This window comes from Nicotiana tomentosiformis, chromosome 6, assembly GCF_000390325.3.
Source record: "Nicotiana tomentosiformis chromosome 6, ASM39032v3, whole genome shotgun sequence".
Lineage (NCBI taxonomy): Eukaryota > Viridiplantae > Streptophyta > Magnoliopsida > Solanales > Solanaceae > Nicotiana > Nicotiana tomentosiformis.
This window is the reverse complement of record NC_090817.1, coordinates 139,425,593-139,447,284: the sequence shown is the minus strand read 5'-3', so window position 1 is coordinate 139,447,284 and position 21,692 is coordinate 139,425,593. Positions and strand designations below refer to the sequence as shown.

The following is a 21,692-nucleotide window of genomic DNA, read 5'->3' as shown; positions in this document are numbered from 1 at the left end:
TATGATACTGAGACTACAAATGATTGAAAGATTGAAAATCTTCATGTTTTCACAATCATATGGGGTAAATATGTATGTGAGAAGTTACCTGCATTATTCTTTAAATTTGTACTACATCATGTATCACAATATACCAGAAGTTTACTAATGCAAAAGCAGTCACAGTAAATCAGAAATTTACTGATACAAAAGTAGCCAAAGTAAATCAGAAGTTTACTAATACAAAAGTTTATGCCATAGTAAACCAGAAGTTTACTTAGAGATAGCACATGCCATGATAAACTTGAAGTATTCATTTGCCATTTTTAAATGAGCTATTTGAGAATTCAGATAAGCATATATAGAAGATTCTTCAAGAATTCTCTTGTGTTGCTTGTTCTCATAATAACTTGATTATACCAGCTAAAGTTGGGACTAAAATCTCCGAATTTTAGAATATATAAAAGGTGAATATGGTCCCATTCACCTATCATGTGAACCACTCATAGATGCATATATAAGATGGTTACATGTATGTTTATTGTCAACCTGCAATTTGGCATTTGAAATTGTCTTTCTCAATTACGAGCATAATTTTCAGATTATGAAATCAAGATAGTTCATCTTGATGATGTTGGTTTATATCCAAGCTAGTTTAGCATTGAATACCTTCTATTAATGGCTAAACTATTGATTATGAGAACAAAGCCTCATGTGTTGGTCTAAGATTTTCTAAATTGCATACAACAATACTTGTATGCATCAGACCAACAAAATATGATAAGTCATCCCCTCACAATTGGTTTAGGATCAGAAATCAAATATTTTTATTATCTAATAACTTTTGATGTGTGGTATATGATTAATTTCTCTACCACAATGCACAAAGATATGTTTTCCAAAGAAGATTGGGGATATGAGTTAGTTTTTTTAACATGTAGGGGTGGAATAAAATATCTGAAAAATATGCTATATGAATCGAACTTGCTTAGAAGATAATTCAAGTCAAATGCCAGAAGCATTTGCTGATCCAAAATTAAATATCATATTTCAGTTGCAAATGCTTCTATTAAAATTAAAGTCCCTAAAGGATAGAGTTTACTGTACGCATGAAGCGTGGTAGACCAATCGGTTCCAAAGGTAACAATCCTTAAAAAGAATAGGAGCAAATGATCAAAATGATCATAATAAGGAGGAAATAAGCCCTGGAAGAGCCCACGACATAACATTTCATGAAACTCCAGAAGAAATTCAGGTACCTGAAAATAAAGAAAGTGATGAGATCTCAACAAGTTATGTCGCTTACGAACTGATACGAAATGATCGTCGACAATATATTTGATACAATATAGTGCACAATATTGTAAAAGATTGTGAGGATCAGACCTGTAGTCCAGAAACCTGAAGATATCATGCAATTTAAATGTAAGTCATAACCTATATGACTCATTTGATTAATTCTATATGAAGATCCCTGAAGGATTTAAAATGCCTGAAGCAAATTCAAAATATTGGGAAATGTATTCAATCAGATTACAAAGATCTTTGTACAGTTTAAAGCAATCTGGGCGCATGTGGTATAATCGCCTTAGTGAATATTTATTGAAAGAAGGTTACATAAATGGTGTTATTTATCCATGTATTTTTATAAAGGAAATGGCATCAGAATTTGTTATACTTGCTGTTTATGTTGATGACATAAATCTTGTTGGAACTCCAGAAGAGCTCCAAAAGGCAATTGAATATCTTAAGAAAGAATTTGAGATGAAAGATCTTGGAAAGACAAAACTTTGTCTTGGTCTGCAAATTCAACATTTAGCAGACGGGATCTTTATCCATCAATCTGCCTATACATAAAGGGCCTTAAACCGCTTTTACATGGACAAAGCGCACTCATTGAGTACACCAGATTGTTCGATCACTCGAGGTAAATAAGGACTTGTTCCGACCTCCAGAAGAGGATGAGGAACTCCTTGGTCCTGAAACACCCTATCTCAATGCAATTGCTGCACTTATGTATCTTGCTAATGCTACAAGGCCTGACATAGCATTTTCTGTTAATTTACTAGCAAGATATAACTCTTCTCAAGCATATTGCGATATTTAAAGGGAACTCTTGATATGAGTTTGTTTTATGCTAACAAAGGTAGTGGAGATCTTGCTGGTTATGCAAATGCAGGTTATTTATCTGATCTCCATAAAACTCGATCTCAAACCGGGTACGTGTTTACATGTGGAGGTACTATCATATCATGGCGCTCCACAAAGCAATCTATTGTTGCTACTCCTTCAAATCATGCTGAGATAATAGCTATTCATGAAGCAAGTAGGGAATGCGTATAGTTGAGATCGGTGATTCATTTCATTCGAGAAAAACGTGGTTTGGAATGTGATAAAAGATCCACAATTTTATACGAAGACAATGTTGCATGCATAGCCCAATGAAATAGAGGATTTATAAAAGGAGATAGAAAGAAGCACATTTTACCAAAATTATTCTACACACATGATCTTCAAAAAAATGATGACATTGATGTGCAAAAAATCCGTTCAAGTGACAATCCGGCAGATTTATTCACTAAGTCTTTGCCAACTTCAACTTTTGAGAAGATGGTATACAAGATTGGAATGCGGAGACTCAAATATTAGAAATAAGGTTTTTATCAGGGAGAGTGAAATACGCGCTATACTCTTATAAATATAAATCTCCCTCTATACTTGTCTTCAATTTATTTCTTTTATAGTCTTTATTTTATAACAAATTATTATTTTTTAAAATTTCAATCAAATATTATGTGAATGGCTACTTAGGGAGTGTAAAATGCTAGGATCTCGGGTTGGCTTTCGGGTTTGCCGAAAGCACGGTTTACAGGATTTAAAAAGGCTAAACCCAACCCTAGGGTTTTTCCTACACCTTCTCACTGCTTCACTTTGGTCCCCTGAACTTACTCAGCTTTACCATGGCAGAAACAGAACCTGAAGTCGCAGCCGCCCCCGCCGCCGAAGCCGTAGCACAGGCGGAGAAAGAGGAAACCCCGGCTCAGGATATGGATGTCGAAGCTCAAACTGCCGATGATGCGGCGGAGAACGGCAGCTCGAAGCGGCCAAGGGAGGAGGAGAAAAACGAGCCGGAGAATGAAGACGCCACAAAGAAGCTGAAGGTGGACAAGTCTGTGGAAGAACAAAGGCTCGAGAATTTAGACGGAAGCGAAACGGCTGTAGATGAAGAAAAGAAAAACGGGTCGGGTCCGGCTAGCGTGGGTTCGAAGAACTTCTGGTCGTCAGTAGAGATGTTTGATTACTTTTATAAGCTTCTTCACTCTTGGTCTCCCAATCTCAACCTCAACAAGGTAATAAGACATTTAATTAGTACTAATATATTTGAGTATTGGAACGAAATGGGTCACAGAATTTATAGGTGATTGACTATTTGATTACCCTGTATAGCAAGATTTGGTCTTTACAGTGTTTTTGGGTCAATTGTTTTAGTTTATCATATATTGGCTGAAAAATGTGGGATTTCTTTGGAGTAATTTAGGGTATTTTACATGGAGTAGTCTGAAAATGCGTGTCTTTAGAGCATTAAGCTGCATTATATGTCTTGATCAGTGAGTAAATTGCACTATGTTGTTTCTTGTGTGGCTTGGAAGCATAAATTGGGTCAGTTGTTTATTTGTGAGTGATTAGTTATCTTCAGGCCTGCAAAAAATTGCTTTAAGGCTAAAGCATCCGACATTTAGGTGGATATGATGCTAGATTTCTTTTTGGTTAGTGTATATGTCTATGAATATCGACTCAAGTATTGACTTAAGCAACCAGTTTCTTGTAAGATGTGAACCATGAAATAATCATTGTGAGATTTCATAATTGCACCTCTCCTATTTCGGCCCACATACGTATATGGTTTTAGTAAATATTGAAAGGCAAAATTTGAGAATATCTTAATTTCTTGCTGAATTAATGGGCCAACATAATAACTGCAGTTCCACAATAACTATTACATGGACCTCACCTTTCATTTCTTTATGTCCTTGGTAATTGGAACTCAAATGCATTTGGTAAACAATGGCTGTATTATGTGAAGTGAGTTTTGGATGGTAAAATTGCTGTATGACCTCCATGATTGAGTAAAGTGTTGTAGATTCCATTGCTTGGATAATTTTTTGCCTTCTTTTTAATGGTCTTAGTATTGATTATCAATTGCATCCTAACTCCTAAGTTCAAAGAGGCTGACCTGTTTTGGCTTTGGGTGATCTATTTTGATTGGTTAGATGCTCATCACTTAAAATGTATCTTTGCTTTCTGATATCTTTTCTTGCTGCTAGACTGTGTTTCTCATCTGAAACATGGGATTGTTGTATTCGAATACCTTCATATGGACTCAAGATGATCATCAATATTTGTTGTTTATTATGCATAATGACTTTTATTTTTGTACCTTCCAACTTTTACTGTCTTTTTGTCATACTGCTCAATTTGTGGTTCTCTTCTGATCCTCAATCGTCAAAGCTATTGTTTCTCAGACTCCAACTCTCTTCCATTGGCTATTTTATTTGCATCTAAAAAAAACTGTGAAGTGAAAAACTGTAGGGTTATATAAGTCATCACTATAGTATTATTACCATACAAGAATATGAACTATTAGTTGTAAGCATTCATGGATTTACATGTTCAATCAACTGATGGAGTATGAAAATGTTAAGATGGTTTATAAGTCATTATATTTTGTTTGTTCGCCGTTGCAGTATGAGCACTTGGTTTTGCTTGACTTGCTCAAGAAGGGTCATTTGGAGCCAGACAGAAAGATTGGTACAGGAATTCGTGCGTTTCAAATCCGGTTTCATCCTCAGTTTAAAAGTCGCTGCTTCTTTGTCATTAGGGAGGATGGTTCTGTGGATGACTTTAGCTTCAGGAAGTGTGTTGATCACATTCTGCCCCTCCCAGAGAACATGCAAGTAAAACATGAAGCCAACAAAGCTTTGGCTCATAGCGGGAAACGTGGTGGAAGGAAAGGAGGTGGACATGGAGGGAAGTCAAGATATTGAAAAACAGCTTCATATTGACCATAATCGACTGCCAGTTTTGCACGCTGCCGTCTATAGTCCATATTTTGGTCAATACAGCTTTCTGCTTGCAGTTTTGACATAATGATTTATGGCTAGTGAAGTTACATGACTATAAGGGGTGCATAATTCAGTTTTTTGTTTTGTTTGGTATTACCTATAATCCTTCCAAAATCTGCTTTAAATTGATGGAATGTGTGAATTCACCTGATGAAGCTATCATATAAAGAATGTGTTAGTCAATTTTGTCTTAATAACTCAGTAACCTCCACGGTTAAATCCTACTAAGGGAGTACTTAAGCTCAGAACTATTAAAATTGATATTAAACTAATCTGCAGATGCCTGATTCATTTGAGTTATACCACTACTTCAACACATACTATTTCAATCCAAAATTGCTTGGGCCTCGTTGGGTTTGTAACCCAAACTCATTGTTCCCATCTTTCAAAGGATGATACTTTTAGAGTACAGCAGTAAGTTGGATGCATGATTAGAACTTAGAAGCGAAGTATTCATCAGCATAAACAGGCACTTTGAGTTGTTAAAAAGAAAAATGTTTTTTTATAACTCTCATATTAAGATCCGAGACTCTCAAAGAACCTTAAGATCCGAGACTCTCAAAGAACCTTAAAAGCGAATATAATAACATAACTTCTAGAGCAGCTTGTGAATATATACTATTTAGAGATGGATGTACAACGAGTTCATCTGAATTCAGTACTTCCAATGCGAAACATAAATTTATGTGTAAAATATCTATTAAAATAGTAATAGATATGAACCCATAATTTTAAAATACAACGGGTTTCATCTAAGAACCTTAAAGATTAAACACATATGACTTAAATCCTGAATCCGCATCATTAATTTTCCATGGTTAGTGATAACCCCAACGGAACAAGATTAATCCAAACTATTTTGCACCAAAGTTTGCTAGCATATATCATACATTGTCCTTCTCTTAGAAGTTGACACCTCGTCTTCTTACCTCTTCGGCTCCCGAACTTCCATCATTCTGCTAAAGATTAAATTAAAGCAAGAAGATGAGTGACTACCAAATTTTGGACTAATCTACTCGTCCTTTGGTCCCAACGTGTCTAAATCGAAATTTGTCCTCAACTCTCAAATGAGTCCTAGATCTTAAACAGTTGTTTGCGGGGGGTGGGGTGGGGTGGGGGGTTGGAGAGAGATTTAAATAAAAAGGTCTCTTTCTAATAAAGATTATACTAAAATTAATCCTATAGTTAAGAAACCAATAATCAGAAGGACTTTACACCTAAAGATGACAAAAGGATATGCGTTGCACTTTATATCTCTTCTTATTATATATATTAGGAATTTTAAATTGGACATATGTTGATCTCTCCAATGTTCCTACTAGGTAGGGAAATGGACCTCGGATTTACAAAGTCTAACGTTAGTTGTCATATATAGAAAAAGAAGTCTAGTGTAGTTGTCATGGATGATTAACACGTGTCATGAACTTAAACCAAGTGTTTTTTGATTAATGACATAGATTAAGACACTTATGTTAACAATTGTTTCATATTGAAGAATAACATAGTTTTTTTCTTCCTAACTCTTTCTTGATGTCGAGCTGTCTAGCTTACGCAGCCAACGCACTAGTTGTTTAGCAAATAGCTTTTGATGCAATTTAATTTAGTTTCTCTTAAAACACAGTAATGTCTAACTCAAATGTTTTACAAAAAGACTTAAAATCTATTTACACTATATCTTTAATATCTACCGATGATGCAGGCATTGACGCGCATGCCCAATTGAAACAGTCTATGGTAGAGCTCAAGATTGATAATTTAATAAAAACAATATATATCCTTGTAGATACCGAAATTTTAATGAGTAAAATCCGTATGAATTTGGGCTAAATCTTAAATTTAAAATACTATAAGACGAGCTCATCTTGAAACCGTAGGGCCCATCAAGGATTTTTTGAAAGCTACTTTGTCCTAACCTTAAGTCGCGCCTATAAAAGGGGGACATATTCCATCGAAAAAACATCTCGAAATTCCACAAATTTACTAAATATTCACGAAGAGATTAAAAACATCAAAATTGTCTTTCCTCAAGGACATGAAGTGATCAAGATGTGCTCTTCCTTTTTATGGATATCAAAATACATTCCAAGGAAGTTTGTTGAACCCTTGAAGCTTGAATCATGGAGAACAATACAGAAAGAAGAATTGAAAGAACAAACAAAATTATACCCACCAAAATTTATCAATAAAATTATTTTTCTTATATTATTGTGATTGCAGCTTATTTTCCATACTTTGAAAATTTATTGCAAGCAATCCTAGACAGTGTCGGCTCAAGGCCAAAGCAACTAAAGCAAAGGCTTTAGACCCCAAAATTTGGGGGACTCATTTTTTAAATTAAAAGCATGTTTTATGGTTAATTTTCAAAATTACATTTAATATTTTAAGGTAAAAATTAAAAGACTTTTATTTTTAAAAAAAGAGAATTATTTATCCACGTGATTGATTAGCTATACTGTCAGTTAAAAAAGTTGATTATAAAATAATTATTAATACTTGATAATTTTGCATCTCAAAAAACTATAAAATAAGTTTTATAAAAATATATATGATTTTTTTTTAAAGTTAAGGCCTCTTTACAAAATTTTGCTTTAGGCCACCTATTGTGTTAAACCGCCATTGATCCCGGAGATGCTGAGTGATTGATATAATATTCTTGGTCTGAAAGAGTTGGTCTAGTTTTGAACAAGAAATATACCTCCGTTTCAATTTATGTGAACTTATTTGAATGAGCACGGAGTTTAATAAAAGATATAAGACTTTTGAATTTGTGGTATAAAATGAGGCATATATATTTTGTGTGGCTGTAAATCATTACATAAAGATAAATTATTTCCAAATAAGAAAATATGTCATTTTTTTTTGCACGGATTAAAAAAGAAATAAGTTCACATAAATTAAAAGTGAGGGACTACGATATATAAGAATCAATTCATGTACATCTTTTTAGTTTATTTTTTGACAAGAAATGAAGAAAAAGGAAAATAAGATAGTAAAAAGTTTCGAGAAGGCATAATATAAACTTTATCCACCTGCTACTTTACAGCGGGCTACATTCCATAGCTTTAACTTTCAGCCTCAAAGATTGTATTAACTGCAACTAGTATAGCACCGGCGAGATCTAATTTGTTTGATCCTAAAACTTTTTCTTCAAATATTTTTTTTCATTATACATTTTCATTTGAATTCGTCAAAAATATAATTTTTTCTTTCTTTATTAGTTATAAATCTACCAATTTTTTTAAATAATTGATATTTTTGTATTATACGCCTAGAAATTAAGTTTTATTCTCATTTGACTTCTTATTAAAATTTTAATTCTTAAGATTAATTATTAAATTTAATTATCTTTTAAAACTATGCTTTATTGCTTGATATTCTTTCATTACCTAATATTTTTAAATTTTGACTTTATCTATTAAGATTTAAGTTATGTGATATTTTACATATGAATAATTTTTGTCATTATAACTCAAAAACGCTTGATGATTTAGAATTCTAATACATATTATCATTTTATATTTTATACTTTTTTCCTTCTTTTGTTCCTCGATTATCGTTTGATTTATTCGTTGCTCATTATGATTGCACTATAATGTGAATTTTTTATTAGTTTGTCTTTAGATTTAATGTCTTTGCTTATTACCTCCTTTAATATAACATAGATAATATAGATTTCCTACTCCTAACAAAGTTGATTATTAATTTATTACTCTTTTACTTGAAATTCATTCATTGTTCTATATTTTGTTTTTTGACTTTATCTATTATAGTTTTAGTTATGTTTTGTTATTTGTATGACTTTTCTTATTATAATTTAAAAGATATTTTCTTATCTCAAATGAAATAAGTTTTATCTCTATAATTTTATAATAATATTTTTTATTTTTCTTATGAGTAAGCTTATTTATTCGTTACTTCAAATTCTTTCATTGTTCAATATTATTTGATTTAGATTTTATTAAGATTTTAATTATGTGATATTATCTATTGTATTTTTTTCTTCATAATTAAAAAATCACTTTCTCATCTCAAATTTAAATAAGTCTCATCGTTCTATATTTATTTTAACGTTTCCTCAATACGCCACTTGGCTTCATATCAAGCTCACCTACTATCCTTTTAATATAATATCTTCATATCAAGCTTGACTATCACTTGGCTTCACTTTCAATCTTTTTTAATTCTTCAATTGTCTAAATTTATCAATAATATATTGATTTTATTTACTTATTTTCTTTTATTCCTTAAATTAGTATTTTATCCATAATTTATGACCAAAATAATTTCATAGTTAATACTAAAGATGTTGTTTTATTTTTTATGTAAAATGTATCAATATCTTTAATATTTTTTCTATATTATATGGAATAATAAATTAAAATTTTTTTCTATTTTATTTTCAATATAATTTTTTGATTTTTATTTTTTATATGCTATTTGTAATTATTTCATTATTATATACCTTTTTATTTTGTGTGAATTGATAATGACACGCGAGGCTAATTTATAGATGTAGATTAATATAGATATAGATTAAATTTTGTCATAAAATCTAGTTAAACTTTGCCTTTAAAGTGCGAAGTAGCATTTTTTCTACATGACACTTGAGTTGACCTCATGATTCACTATCACTCTTTTAATATAATATATGAAGTTATATTATGTGTGGGTAACTTCCAAATTTAAAATAAAAAGGGTTTCAAAATAAATATTATAAACATATAAAAATTATTATTTATATAAAAAACAATTAAATATATTTAAAATTTAATAAATAAACTTATATAAAATTTATTATTTTCACGATATGCAGTGGGATAAATTTTAGATTAAATTCAAATGTTTTAGTATTATTATTATTATTATTATTATTATTATTATTATTATTATTATTATTATTATTATTATTGTTATTATTAATGTCAATTATTATTATTATTATTATTTCTTCTTATTATTTTCGTTTTAATTTTAGAATAATTTCAAAACTCCAAATTTGTCAACTCAAAGAGAGTAACTAATTATTAACATCACATAATGTGTAATTTAAATTTTTTAAAATTTAAAATTTATAATAAACTTATATAAAATTTATTATTTTCACGATATGCAGTGGGATAAATTTTAGATCAAATTCAAAAGTTTTAGTATTATTATTATTATTGTTATTAATGTCAATTATTATTATTATTATTATTATTTCTTATTATTTTCGTTTTTATTTAAGAATAATTTTAAAACTATAAATTTGTTAACTCAAGGAGAGTACATAATTATTAACAACACAAAACGTGTAATTTAAATTTCTTAAAATTTAAATTAAAAAAATAACTTATTATTACCTAATAAAGGTTGTCACACGTGGGTGGACAGGTTTTTTGTGTCCAGGGTGCACCATAACTTCCGTATAGCTACAGAGAAAGAGAAAAGGTAAGGCAAGAAAGATTATATTCTGTCAAAAGAAGAAAAAAAGATTATCAAGGATTTAAGAGTTTAAGGAATCGTTTGGTACGAGGGGTGGTACGAGGGATAAAGGATGATTAATCCCAAAATTAAATTTGAGATGAGTTTTTCCCACGTTTGGTTGAGATAAAAATTATGATATAACTAATCTCGAGATTAATTATCCCGAGATTGTATGTTTTTTTTTATCCATATGGGAGGGTGGGATAACTAATCCCATGATATCTAATCTCGGAATAATTAATCATGAGATTACTTGTTTTCCAACCAAACGACCCCTAAAGCTTTAATATTCTATTATTTCAATTTAACAAGTTATAACACATTATTATTCTATTTTACAACTTATCATATTACACATGTTAAGATGAATTACCTATTTCTAATTTTCTATATGTTAATAAAATCTATACATAGCAGTATACAGAGCTTAAATCACTATTACTTGAGGAGCCAAATTGTTTTTTATTAGAATAACAAAAAGATTATAATATTTTGACAAATTTATGACACTTTATTTAATTTATAGGATAATATTAAAGCGAATGTGAAATTTAGAAAAAGAAAGAAAGATTTTTCACTCGTAAACAAAATTATGTAAAATACCAAAATTACCGTTAAAATATTATGATATTTAATATGTATGTCATTCTATAAAATGATGCTATTAGAAAAAGATATGAATATTTATATACTAAAGCCTTTCAAATATAATATAAGTGTCAATCTTTTCTTAAATGGATAAAACAGAACATAAAAAGCCTAACAAGGAAAATTAAATTAGTATATCAAGGATCCTGGACCACCATTAAAACTTGTGGCTGAGAAATTAGTGGGTGGTGACGTGGCGGAACCTTTAAATTAAAGGATATCAAATTCACAGTCTATAGAACGCCAACTGGTTTTGCTTCTAAACTTAGCATAAAAAGAAGAAAAAGAATCAATCTTGAATCCACGTCAGCTCGCCGGCGGCGACTTTACAACCACTGCTAGAAGAGTTGAAGAGTCTTCCTATAGTTGCTTTCCATTTTGCTAAATTCCCATTTTCTTTTTTCTCTGGAAAATATGACGTGTGAATCAGAAATCAAGCTGTTCGGTAAGATACTTCCGATGGTCGTATCTGGCGAATATTCCGGCGCCGGTAGGTCTACGATTGATAATCGGAGTAGCACTGGGTTTGATGTTGATCAGTATTTAGAGGACAATCGAACAAGCAGTTCAGAGAATGATGAAGGAAGTGAGTCAATTGACTACGAAAATCAAGCAGCTGACAAGGTACAGTTTCAAAAATTAAACTTTTCAATTTTGGTTGACAATTAATGGATTTCAAAATAAGAATAACGTACTTCCTAATTTGAGATTTTGCTTAATTTGGTTATGAATTTTAAAAGTAAGTCCTCTTGGATGTTGAATTGGAAAATGGAAAACTAAAACTAAGGTGGATTCAGAATTTTAAGACAATTGAGTTTGATATTAGTGCATCTAATACTCCTTTGTGGTTGGGTGGAAATTTAGTGTATAAATTTACAATTTTTAAGGTATTTCAACTATATATGTTCAGATTAAGTAGTTTGGAGAGATACACTTACTAAGTTCTAGATCCGTTACTGCTCAGTGTTCTTTAATTATGGATTAATTGAGAGTTCAAAACACCTAATTAGATGTTACTGCATCATAATTTGTGCGTTTATTCAATGATGTTCCACCTTTGCCATATATGTTGAATCAATGAAATTGGGGAAAAGTAAGCTGCTTGGTACTTTTTCCTTTTTACCCTTTTTGAGGAAGAATCTTTTAGGATACGTTACAAACTTGCCTATGCTCACTATTTGTGATGATTTTTAACCATTATGCGCAGTCGATTTTAGCTCAAACTCTTTATTGTAGGCTTGTAGCTATCTAATTGCAATTTTCACAAGAAGCTCATGCAGTTTTATGTTTTGATTTTAGGACGATATTCATAAAACAAGAGAGCTCAGTGAAGACAAACTGGAGGAGGAAGATCAAAATCAGATGGTGGAAGAATCAGAAAATCCTAAGACTTCATCAGAATCAGAGAACAGTCCTAAATTTCCTACTGATGAAGACCATCAAACAGTAAAATCTTCCGAGAATGAAAATGAACCAAATAATGCAACAGATTCTCAGCAGACACTTCTGAAGAAGCCAGACAAAGTTCTCCCGTGCCCTCGTTGCAATAGTACAGATACAAAATTCTGTTACTATAATAATAACAATGTCAACCAGCCTCGTCATTTCTGCAGGAGCTGCCAGAGGTATTGGACTGCCGGTGGTACTATGAGGAATCTTCCTGTGGGAGCTGGTCGTCGCAAGAACAAGAATCTTGCATCTCATTATCATCATATAAGTATCCCTGATGATGTATTACTAGCATCAAGAATTGAATCTCCAAATGGATTTCATCATCCAATGCTCAAACCAAATGGCACCGTTCTATCCTTTGGTCCTGAGTTACCACTGTGCGACTCTATGGCCTCTGCTTTAAATCCAGCAGAGAAAAGGGCACCGAATGTGATCCCAAATGGTTTTTACAAACAGGAACACAGGAATTCTTCTTGCAAAGGTGGAGAAAATGGTGATGATTGCTCTAAGGAATCTTCCGTCATGGCATCAAATATGATGGTGGAAGGAGGTAACAGCAAGCCGCACGAGGCAGTTATGCGTAATACCAATGGCTTCCCGTCTCCAGCTCCTTGCCTCCACGGAGTACCTTTCCCTTTTCCATGGAATGCTGCAGTTCCTATGTCAGCTATTTACCCCTTTGGATTCCCTATGCCATTTTACCCTGCACCTTATTGGAACTGCAGTGTGCCTCCTTGGAGTAATCCTTGGCTGAGTCAACCATCGCGAACAGAAAATGAGAAAGCGTCAGGTTCTGATCCTAATTCACCTTTAGGAAAGCATTCAAGAGAAGGTGATGACCCTGAGTGCAACGAACCAGTCGAACAAAAGAGTTCAAAAAGGTCTATTTTGGTCCCAAAAACATTGCGGATTGATGATCCTGATGAAGCTGCAAAGAGTTCTATATGGTCAACACTTGGGATTAAATATGATTCTGCTAGCAGGGGAGGATTTTTCAAGGCCTTGCAACCAAAAATTGATGACAAAGACCACAAAGCCACTGCATCTCCAGAGTTGCATGCTAACCCTGCAGCCTTATCTAGATCCCTCAGCCTCCAGGAGAGAACCTAAACGTGCTGATCCTATGAAACTCCAAAGAGTTCTTAACGGTCAACGTTGGGAATTAAATATGAATCTGCTGGCTGAGGAGTTTCCGGGGCCTTGCAACCAAAAGGTTGTGACAAAATATAAAAGCACTGCATATCCTGTGTTGCATGCTAATCCTGCAGCCTTATCTATGTCCTCAGCTTCAAGAAGCGAGCCTAAAATGATGCTCTCGGAAAATCTTCCGTTCAGCTCTCACGAATATAGTTACCAGCTATCCTGTGTTTCCTGCCTGATGGACGAAAACAGTGCACAGATCAGTGACAGAGTTGAGAGGGTTGTAGAAAGTTGTGTTAATAGTTTTCCCTGTTAACATTAAGAACAAGTGGCTGGCCTGGTTGTACTTTTGTGTGTTGTCTACTGTACATACATTTACACAGCTAACAATAGAAGGGGAAGACATATATTTAGATGCACTAGGTGTAACATATTTGAATCTCAAAGTTTGTTTGGAGAGCGCCCGCCGCTCCCTGTAAACATTTTTTTTGTTGGTTTGAATAACAATGAACATTTCTTTTCAGATTTCTGAGGTCATACTATTGTTTTCATGATCTTTAATGAATGTGCCATTTCTTGATTTGTTTCATAGTAGACATCACCAAGGACCTAAAGAATATTAAAAAAATATCAACAGAAAGGCAGCTTGGACTGAAGTACATTTGCATAGTGGCAAATGGATGTCAAATGATGTCTTTCATGCAGATAGCTTGAGCCTCTGAGGTCTGAGGATTCTATAAGAAGATAGTCAACTACTATTCTTTCTTGTTCCTTTTCCAACCCCAAAAGCCAGTGGGAAGTGGCCAGCAAATATAGGTCACTTCAAATTCATTTAATTCAGTTTTCTCTATTATATGGCATGTGAAATGTTAAACTGCTTCTCAACCTCAAATATCATAACAGAACCAAATAGATAGCCTGATACCTACTTGACCCTGGATTTTCAAGAATTGTTTTACCTGATAAATAGACAAGAAATGAATTAGCTGAATTAGTTAACAATCAATTCAAATTTAACTGGAATCATTAATAAAGGAAACTGTTTCATCTGATGTGGACATTTGAATATGGCCTGGTGGGCAATTAGAAAATCAGAGCAATTTTTGTGTACCTGTTGGAGTTGGCAATTTATCAATAGGAAACAAAGTAGATATTTTGATGGGGCCAGGCAACTCTAAGCCACATCTTATGATTAAAAATAGTTGGCTTTGGGTCCCAAATCCCATATGCTCATAATGCCAAATGCTTTTGGCACTTTCACTTAGCTTTAGCTTTCTTTTTCCCTTCTCTTATCTTTTAAAGGCATTTTTATACATATGGACATACCTTTCTCTATCTGTATATTCTTTCTTTTCTATTTCTTAGACAATTGATAATCCAAGATTGATATTGTTCACAGTAGGGTTCATCAATTTTTAGCCGTTCCTTTTTCCTTACAAAAAAAATCGACCTATCAATTTTTTGAAGCTCCTATGTATAGTTATTACTGCTTGAAGTTTTCAATAGATAATTAACTTTATGTAGAGTGTTCTACATGTTTGGAACCATCATAACCTTACGAGTTATGACGACTACCCAAAATAGAGACGCTTCAATATTTATAGACAATTAAATCTAGATAAATTTCCATTTTCCACGGACCTCTGATATAATTATTAGAATACAATGTTTCATAGTTTTAATTGAACCTGATTTGTGTTAGGCTAAAACGGCCCAAAACGGTATGATATTGTCCGTCTTGGGCCAAACCTGCACGGTGTGATATTGTCCAACTCCTTATTAGTAACTTATTTTTCTTTTCTACTTTTTATTTGAGACTTTATTCATACACACCCAATAATCTCCCCATTGAACTAAGTTCCACATGATCCATCACCATTTATGGGCTAATTTGGAGATTAACGGTGTACCACCCACATGATCTTGAGCATTTGGTCACCGAAGCTCAAAGGTTGTGTATGTGTCTTCAAAGCTACGGGTAAAGGTTATAAACTCCGTAGACGGGCAAAGACACTAAGTCGGGCCCTCGCTATCTCCATAGTCCCGTCAAACCATTGGCTTGATACCAGTTGTTAGGCTAAAACGACCTAAAGATACTCTTAACATGCATGGTGTGATATTGTCCGTTTTGGGTCAAGCCGCATAGTTTTTCCTAAAATGCCTCACACCATTAAGAGTATCCAAAGGTAGCTTATTTTTCTTTTTTACTTTTCATGTGAGATTTTGTTCATACACACCCAACAATTTGGATGATGCTTGGTGATATTGGTAATACTCCCTACGTTTCAATTTGTTTGAATATTTTTGACGGTGCACATAGTTTAAGAAAAAAGATAAACTTTTAACACTTATAGTCTAAAACAATCCATATATTGTAGCTATAAAGCATCTCATTAAGGATAAAGAGAGAATTTTAAAGTTAAATTATTTTTACATTTAGAAAGATTTTTTTAAAAAAAACTGATTAAAAATGAAATAGTTTCATTCTTTTGGAAATGGGGATGTATATGTTTACTCTACGCCTACATTTTTTATTGCACTTTATAAATTTGTCTCCTGTTTCAAAATTTATTATTACCTTCTTTCGTAAAACTTTAGTGTAAAGAAGCCTCAAACTTAAATGTGCATGGTTAAGTCAACTAAGTCAAGTGAAGGGCTTGACTGTCGTCAACGAAACTACATGAAGTAGTGATTCACAACTCCACATTTTCAAATTATAATTGAGAGGTAAATGACAAAGGATTTTCCAAGAAGTTGAACCCTAATCATTGCTTTCTAAATGCTCGTTGTTCTGGTTAGACTAAAACTCCAACGTTTGTTGAAGCTTAAAGTACCTTCTTTACTTAATTACATGAGATTGTTCCTTTCATTATCTTTGTAATTTCTTGTGTGTGAGAGCTCGAAGTTGCAATCCTTAAATTATAACTGTATATAAAAATAAATTACAATCACCTCTTAGTTGGTTCACCAATATAAGATTTGACCCTTGTTGGTAAAATTGTCAATCCTCTCTTCCTTCAAAATTCTTTTTCAATAAAAATTTCATTATTGGGCTTAATGTAAGTCTTGAAACAAATCACCTTTGTGATGTCTACAAATCTAAGCTTATTATAATCATGAAATAAGTCGCACTGTTCACACAAGCATAATTATTTAAAAATCGCACTGGCATCTAGTGAATTGTTAATAACACACAATGACGTCAATATATATTTCTCTTTTTCTTACTCACTTGCACTTTGCATGTGTAAACACTAAACACCGGCCTGTTTTTCTTCAACGTGTAGTCCTTGCCCTATTCAGGCGACACGGATTGTTGGGTACTATTATTACTAATGTGAATTACCAGGAAGAAATTATGCGCACTCCCACAAAGAAGGATACAACAAAACTGCTCCATTTGTTTTTCTAATGGAAACTTAATAAACTTTTCAACATTCTTTCCTCCAGACTTTCTACCAAGACTGGACTTCATCGAACTGTCTCTTTATATAGAAACTTGAATTCTACATTCATCTCATTAATCTGATTCAAAAGTTTCCAAGGAAAAAGGAACACAATTAGGCTATGGAGAAGATCTTTTCATTCTCAGCTCAGGGCAACAAGAAGATAGCTGATGGACTCAATCATTTCAATTCCACCATGTTAAGTTGTATGATTCTTGGCTTAGTAATCACATTTCAGGAATTTCGTTCTTGTTCTTCTTCTATATTTCGAGCCATTCTTTTGGTATTTACTCCATATAAGAAGTCTGAAACTTCATCAAAGTCAAAAAACTGTGGCCCTGAAATTGTTACTACTAATAATGAGGCACTATTGGAGGAAGATGATGTTGAGATAGTATTGGATACACTAATGATTTTCTGCAACCAAAATGAGGATGATTTTGATAAGGTTGGATTGGCTGAGGTTTTCGATTCGTTCGACGAAACAGAGACTAGTTTAGAAGAAGTTAAAGAAGCTTTTAATATGTTTGATGGGAATGGAGATGGCTATATTGATGCAAATGAGCTAAAGAAAGTCATTTGTAAGATGGGTTTCTTGGAATTTTCATTGGAGGATTGCCAGAGGATGATTGTGCCCTTTGATGTAAACACAGATGGAAAAATTGAATTTGCTGAATTTCTAAAGCTCCTGGAGCAAAGTACCTTTCTATAATTAATTTGGAAGATAAATCATGTTGTTTTGATTATCTAGCAGAGTTTATGTAGTACATGATAACATGAATAAGAAATGCAAATTCTAGTTGCTCTGTACAGTAGAGGTCCATTGTTTAAAAATAAATATCTCTGTTTTAAAAATAAATATCTCTGTTTTTACTTTTCATTAAAAAAAATTACTAACTCAATGATTACAAGGTAACAATTCTTCACTCCAATAATGTCAATATGGTTCTTTAATTGGCGAATGTTTGGATAATGGTATTGTGCCATGGGTCTGAAAGATGCTGCAACAAGTTGTCAAATGGTCCCTTTCCTGTCACATTGTGCTGCACTATAAATCCCAAAAATGCCAACATTGCCAATCTCCCTGCAAATCCACAAAAATATTAAATTGATTCTATAAGGCATCAATTATCATTTAACTTATATACGCTAACATTAACATTGTAAAAAAGTAATACTATGATAAGTGGGAAAAATAAGATTTTCACCAAGGAGATTCCAAAAATTATAAAAAAAAACACATAAAGAAGCTAAGGAGATTCAACAACTAATATACGTAAAAGACAAAATCCAACTTATATACTGTTATGAATCAAAGTAGTCACGATGCCACATTTGGACTTTTGGCAAATTACGTATGGGACCTGGCTGAAAATAGAGCATGTGCACTCCGCGTGATAGAGACCAAGGAAATCAGGAGATAAATAATACATTCATTGCATTCTAGAATTAGGCTGAATATTGTTAGAAACTTCCCCTCTCTGGTCTCTCTCCCTCGTCTATTTCTCTCTATTACTCTACCTCTCCCCTTATCCCTTCTTTCTGTCTATCTATCCCTTTTCAGTGTAATTTTTGATTTGAGTATCAATATAACAATCTGTTATTTCATGATTTGGTTGTGGATTTAGGATCTATAACATATACACGGGACGAAGAGGGTTCATCTGAATCCCCTTTCGCCCACCTAACTTCGCCCCTTGCTATGGCTTTATCAGCCTAAACTTCAAGTTACTAATCTCATTTAATATGAACAGTTAATTGTAAAGTGATCATCATACAGACAATGGATAGAAGTTAAACTGGATAAAGAAAACCACTAATTTGTGTTGATTAAAGACTTACCATTAGCAATTTCCTTCTCCTTAGCTTCCAATGTGGGAGCAAAGTTAAGTGGATTGAAAATACCACCAGGGTAACCAACTTCATTAGGAGGCAAACTATAGCTCTTGAAAATAGGATCTTGATTAACACTTCCTGGGTTCTTAATGTCTTGCCAACGTCGAATTTCGACGTAGTGAAACAATATGAACTCGATCACGAACAGAGTTGATGAAGATGCAAAGTACTCAGATTTTCCAGCATCGTACCATTTTGGTACGTTAAGGAGTCCAGCACTGGTAAGAACCTCAGGCAGTAACATTCCAGCAACACCCAACATTGCCCATCGACCGTTCACTAGCTCGGCTTGAACGAACCATTTCAAGTTTTCTGGATCCTCAGCGAGTCCCAATGGATCGAAACCATTGTCACCAGCGAGTCTACGACAATTACATAGGTAAAATATTTGATTTTAATGGTATATAATATATATTGAACACTTTTTATCGGAAATTTTTTTTACTTTATTCAAGTTTTGAACACCCTAAATGAAATTACTGGCTTCGCCACTGGGTTCACTTAATGATCTCAAGTTCAATAATAACCAGACCAACAAACTGGATTTGGGTTCTCAGCTAAATATTCTTATATATTTAGTAAAAATTTTACTACAAATATAAAGTTCGGACGAAAGTTACTGAATTTATGTGAACCCGTGAATCACACTATAAATCTAGTATATGCATAACTCATATATGCATAACTTATGTGAAGATCTATATATATAGTATCATTTTTTACGGGATAAGGTGAAATAAGAATATAGATGAATAAGCAGTAATTGGATAAGCATATGTAAAGACTGAAACACCCTTAAAGGTAAGCAACTTCTCTATTGTTATTTACAGTATAACAATTCTTAGTACATTATATTTAATTCAAGAAGTAACAATTCAATTCATCCATAATAATCCTTGTGTTCTAAGCATCTAATATCTGCATAGTTAGTCTCTGAACCTAATGACGACCCCTTAAAGATATTTTATTCACTTCCAAAAATAATAGCTGACAAAATGTATACCTTTTGTATATATATAATATACATATTTTATACACTTTTGGCTAGCGAATGCAATTAATTTTAGCCGACCGGCTAAAGCAAAGGTAAGAATGCACCACATAATGTCAAAGAAAAACGTGCATACATACCTGCCATCAAGATAAGTAGGAGAGGTTAAGCCTGGAAGCCATTCACCTTTCTTAGCTTCAACTTTGAATGAGTTGTAAGATGAAGAAGTTGAGGGTTTAAAAAACACTTCCCTATTTAGTTTACCAGATGCTCCACTGAGGAATCTTGACTTGGAGGCGGTTGGCCGGAAGACGGCGGCGGAGGCTTGCGACGTGACGGTGGCCATTTGGGAGGTGTCAAGAAAATAGAATTGGTAATCTAAAGGAAATTGTATATTTTGTGTATGCATTTGTGTTTCTATTTGAATGGTTTTATTATGGCTATGGTGAAATCTTAGAGAGTGACAATTGACAAGTCAAAATGCAAGATTTTAGGAAATCAACGGATGGGATTGGGTTGTGAATTTGAGAGTAGCCAATGAGAAGAAATGCCTCTTATCCTTATCTTTGAGGCCATATCTAAAGAATCTATTTCTTAATTACTGTTGCTTTAGAGATATAGTAGGGCACCCAAATATTTGCCATGTTGGAAAAAGAAAAACACATTAAAGAAATGGAAAGGAAAATTGATACTTAGGAATTAATCTTTAGTGCCAAATGGAATCCTTCATCTCCAATTAGGATGCGACACTTGGTTCACTCTAGGGTGAAGATGCCACATTGGTAGATTTCAGGAGCAAAGAATGTATCTAGTTGTATTCTGGTGTTGCGTCGATTTAGTTGTAGTTTGGTTAAACAAATAGTCACACCACCAAATTTCGCAAATATTATATAATGTTTAGGTGGCTACAAAAGAAAATACGGTCTCAGGATAATTTATGCAATATTTGATTGACAGTATTAATTTTGCATTGCTACTACAAGCAAAATCGAAAATCTATATATTATCTTATCTGACATAAATTAACACTATACGTATATTAACAATACATGTACAAGTGTAACTAAAGACAAGTTTGCCTTTAAGTAGATATCCCCAAGATAATACATTATTATTTACAACATTATAAAATCAACTTTACTCCACATAATTAATCCGTGAATAAAACCACCCCATTGGGATAATTGCCTTATCGGAGCATTATACTTGTTTATCCAAAAAACGGATATAATTGAATTTGTACGTAGTTCTAAGGATATGTGATATAGCTTGATACAAATCGTAAGAACAAAATAGAAATACTAAATATGGATAAAGAATGCAAAGTAAGTAAGATTGAAAAAAAGATGATGATTTAGACTAAGCAGAATGAATCGATTAATAAAGCCTCAAAGAATAGTTCTTGAATATAGGAGAATATGATGCTTGAATTACAATGTAAGAAAGAGCATGCCCCGTACAGAAATGTAGCCATTCTCTTTTATAATGGAGGATCCTACTTTAGATATATTTTAAAATACATAGTGGAGACTCCATGATAAATCAACTTTT

The 21,692-nt window shown here is 32.9% G+C and overlaps 4 protein-coding genes across 4 annotated transcripts; 3 read left to right on the top strand and 1 right to left on the bottom strand.

The window, feature by feature from the left end:
* Nucleotides 1–2,823: 2,823 nt before the first annotated feature.
* On the top strand, nucleotides 2,824–5,160 carry LOC104084818 (protein EMBRYO DEFECTIVE 514-like). The gene is made up of 2 exons (XM_009588773.4): nucleotides 2,824–3,329; nucleotides 4,725–5,160. Exons 1-2 carry the CDS (start codon nucleotides 2,940–2,942, stop codon nucleotides 5,022–5,024), a joined length of 690 nt encoding a protein of 229 aa, XP_009587068.1. The 5' UTR covers nucleotides 2,824–2,939; the 3' UTR covers nucleotides 5,025–5,160.
* A 6,291-nt stretch (nucleotides 5,161–11,451) lies between these two features.
* LOC104084819 (cyclic dof factor 1-like) lies at nucleotides 11,452–14,331 on the top strand. Its single transcript, XM_009588774.4, has 2 exons — nucleotides 11,452–11,840; nucleotides 12,516–14,331. Exons 1-2 carry the CDS (start codon nucleotides 11,631–11,633, stop codon nucleotides 13,776–13,778), a joined length of 1,473 nt encoding a protein of 490 aa, XP_009587069.1. The 5' UTR covers nucleotides 11,452–11,630; the 3' UTR covers nucleotides 13,779–14,331.
* A 2,764-nt stretch (nucleotides 14,332–17,095) lies between these two features.
* On the top strand, nucleotides 17,096–17,966 carry LOC117273866 (probable calcium-binding protein CML45). Its single transcript, XM_033653071.2, has one exon. The coding sequence runs from the start codon at nucleotides 17,376–17,378 to the stop codon at nucleotides 17,964–17,966; it is 591 nt and encodes a 196-aa protein (XP_033508962.1). The 5' UTR covers nucleotides 17,096–17,375.
* Nucleotides 17,967–17,970: 4 nt separating this feature from the next.
* On the bottom strand, nucleotides 17,971–20,655 carry LOC104084820 (chlorophyll a-b binding protein 4, chloroplastic-like). The gene is made up of 3 exons (XM_009588776.4): nucleotides 20,282–20,655; nucleotides 19,097–19,512; nucleotides 17,971–18,338 (listed from the first exon to the last, which is right to left on the bottom strand). The coding sequence occupies exons 1-3, from the start codon at nucleotides 20,548–20,550 to the stop codon at nucleotides 18,205–18,207; spliced, it is 819 nt and encodes a 272-aa protein (XP_009587071.2). The 5' UTR covers nucleotides 20,551–20,655; the 3' UTR covers nucleotides 17,971–18,204.
* Nucleotides 20,656–21,692: the final 1,037 nt, after the last annotated feature.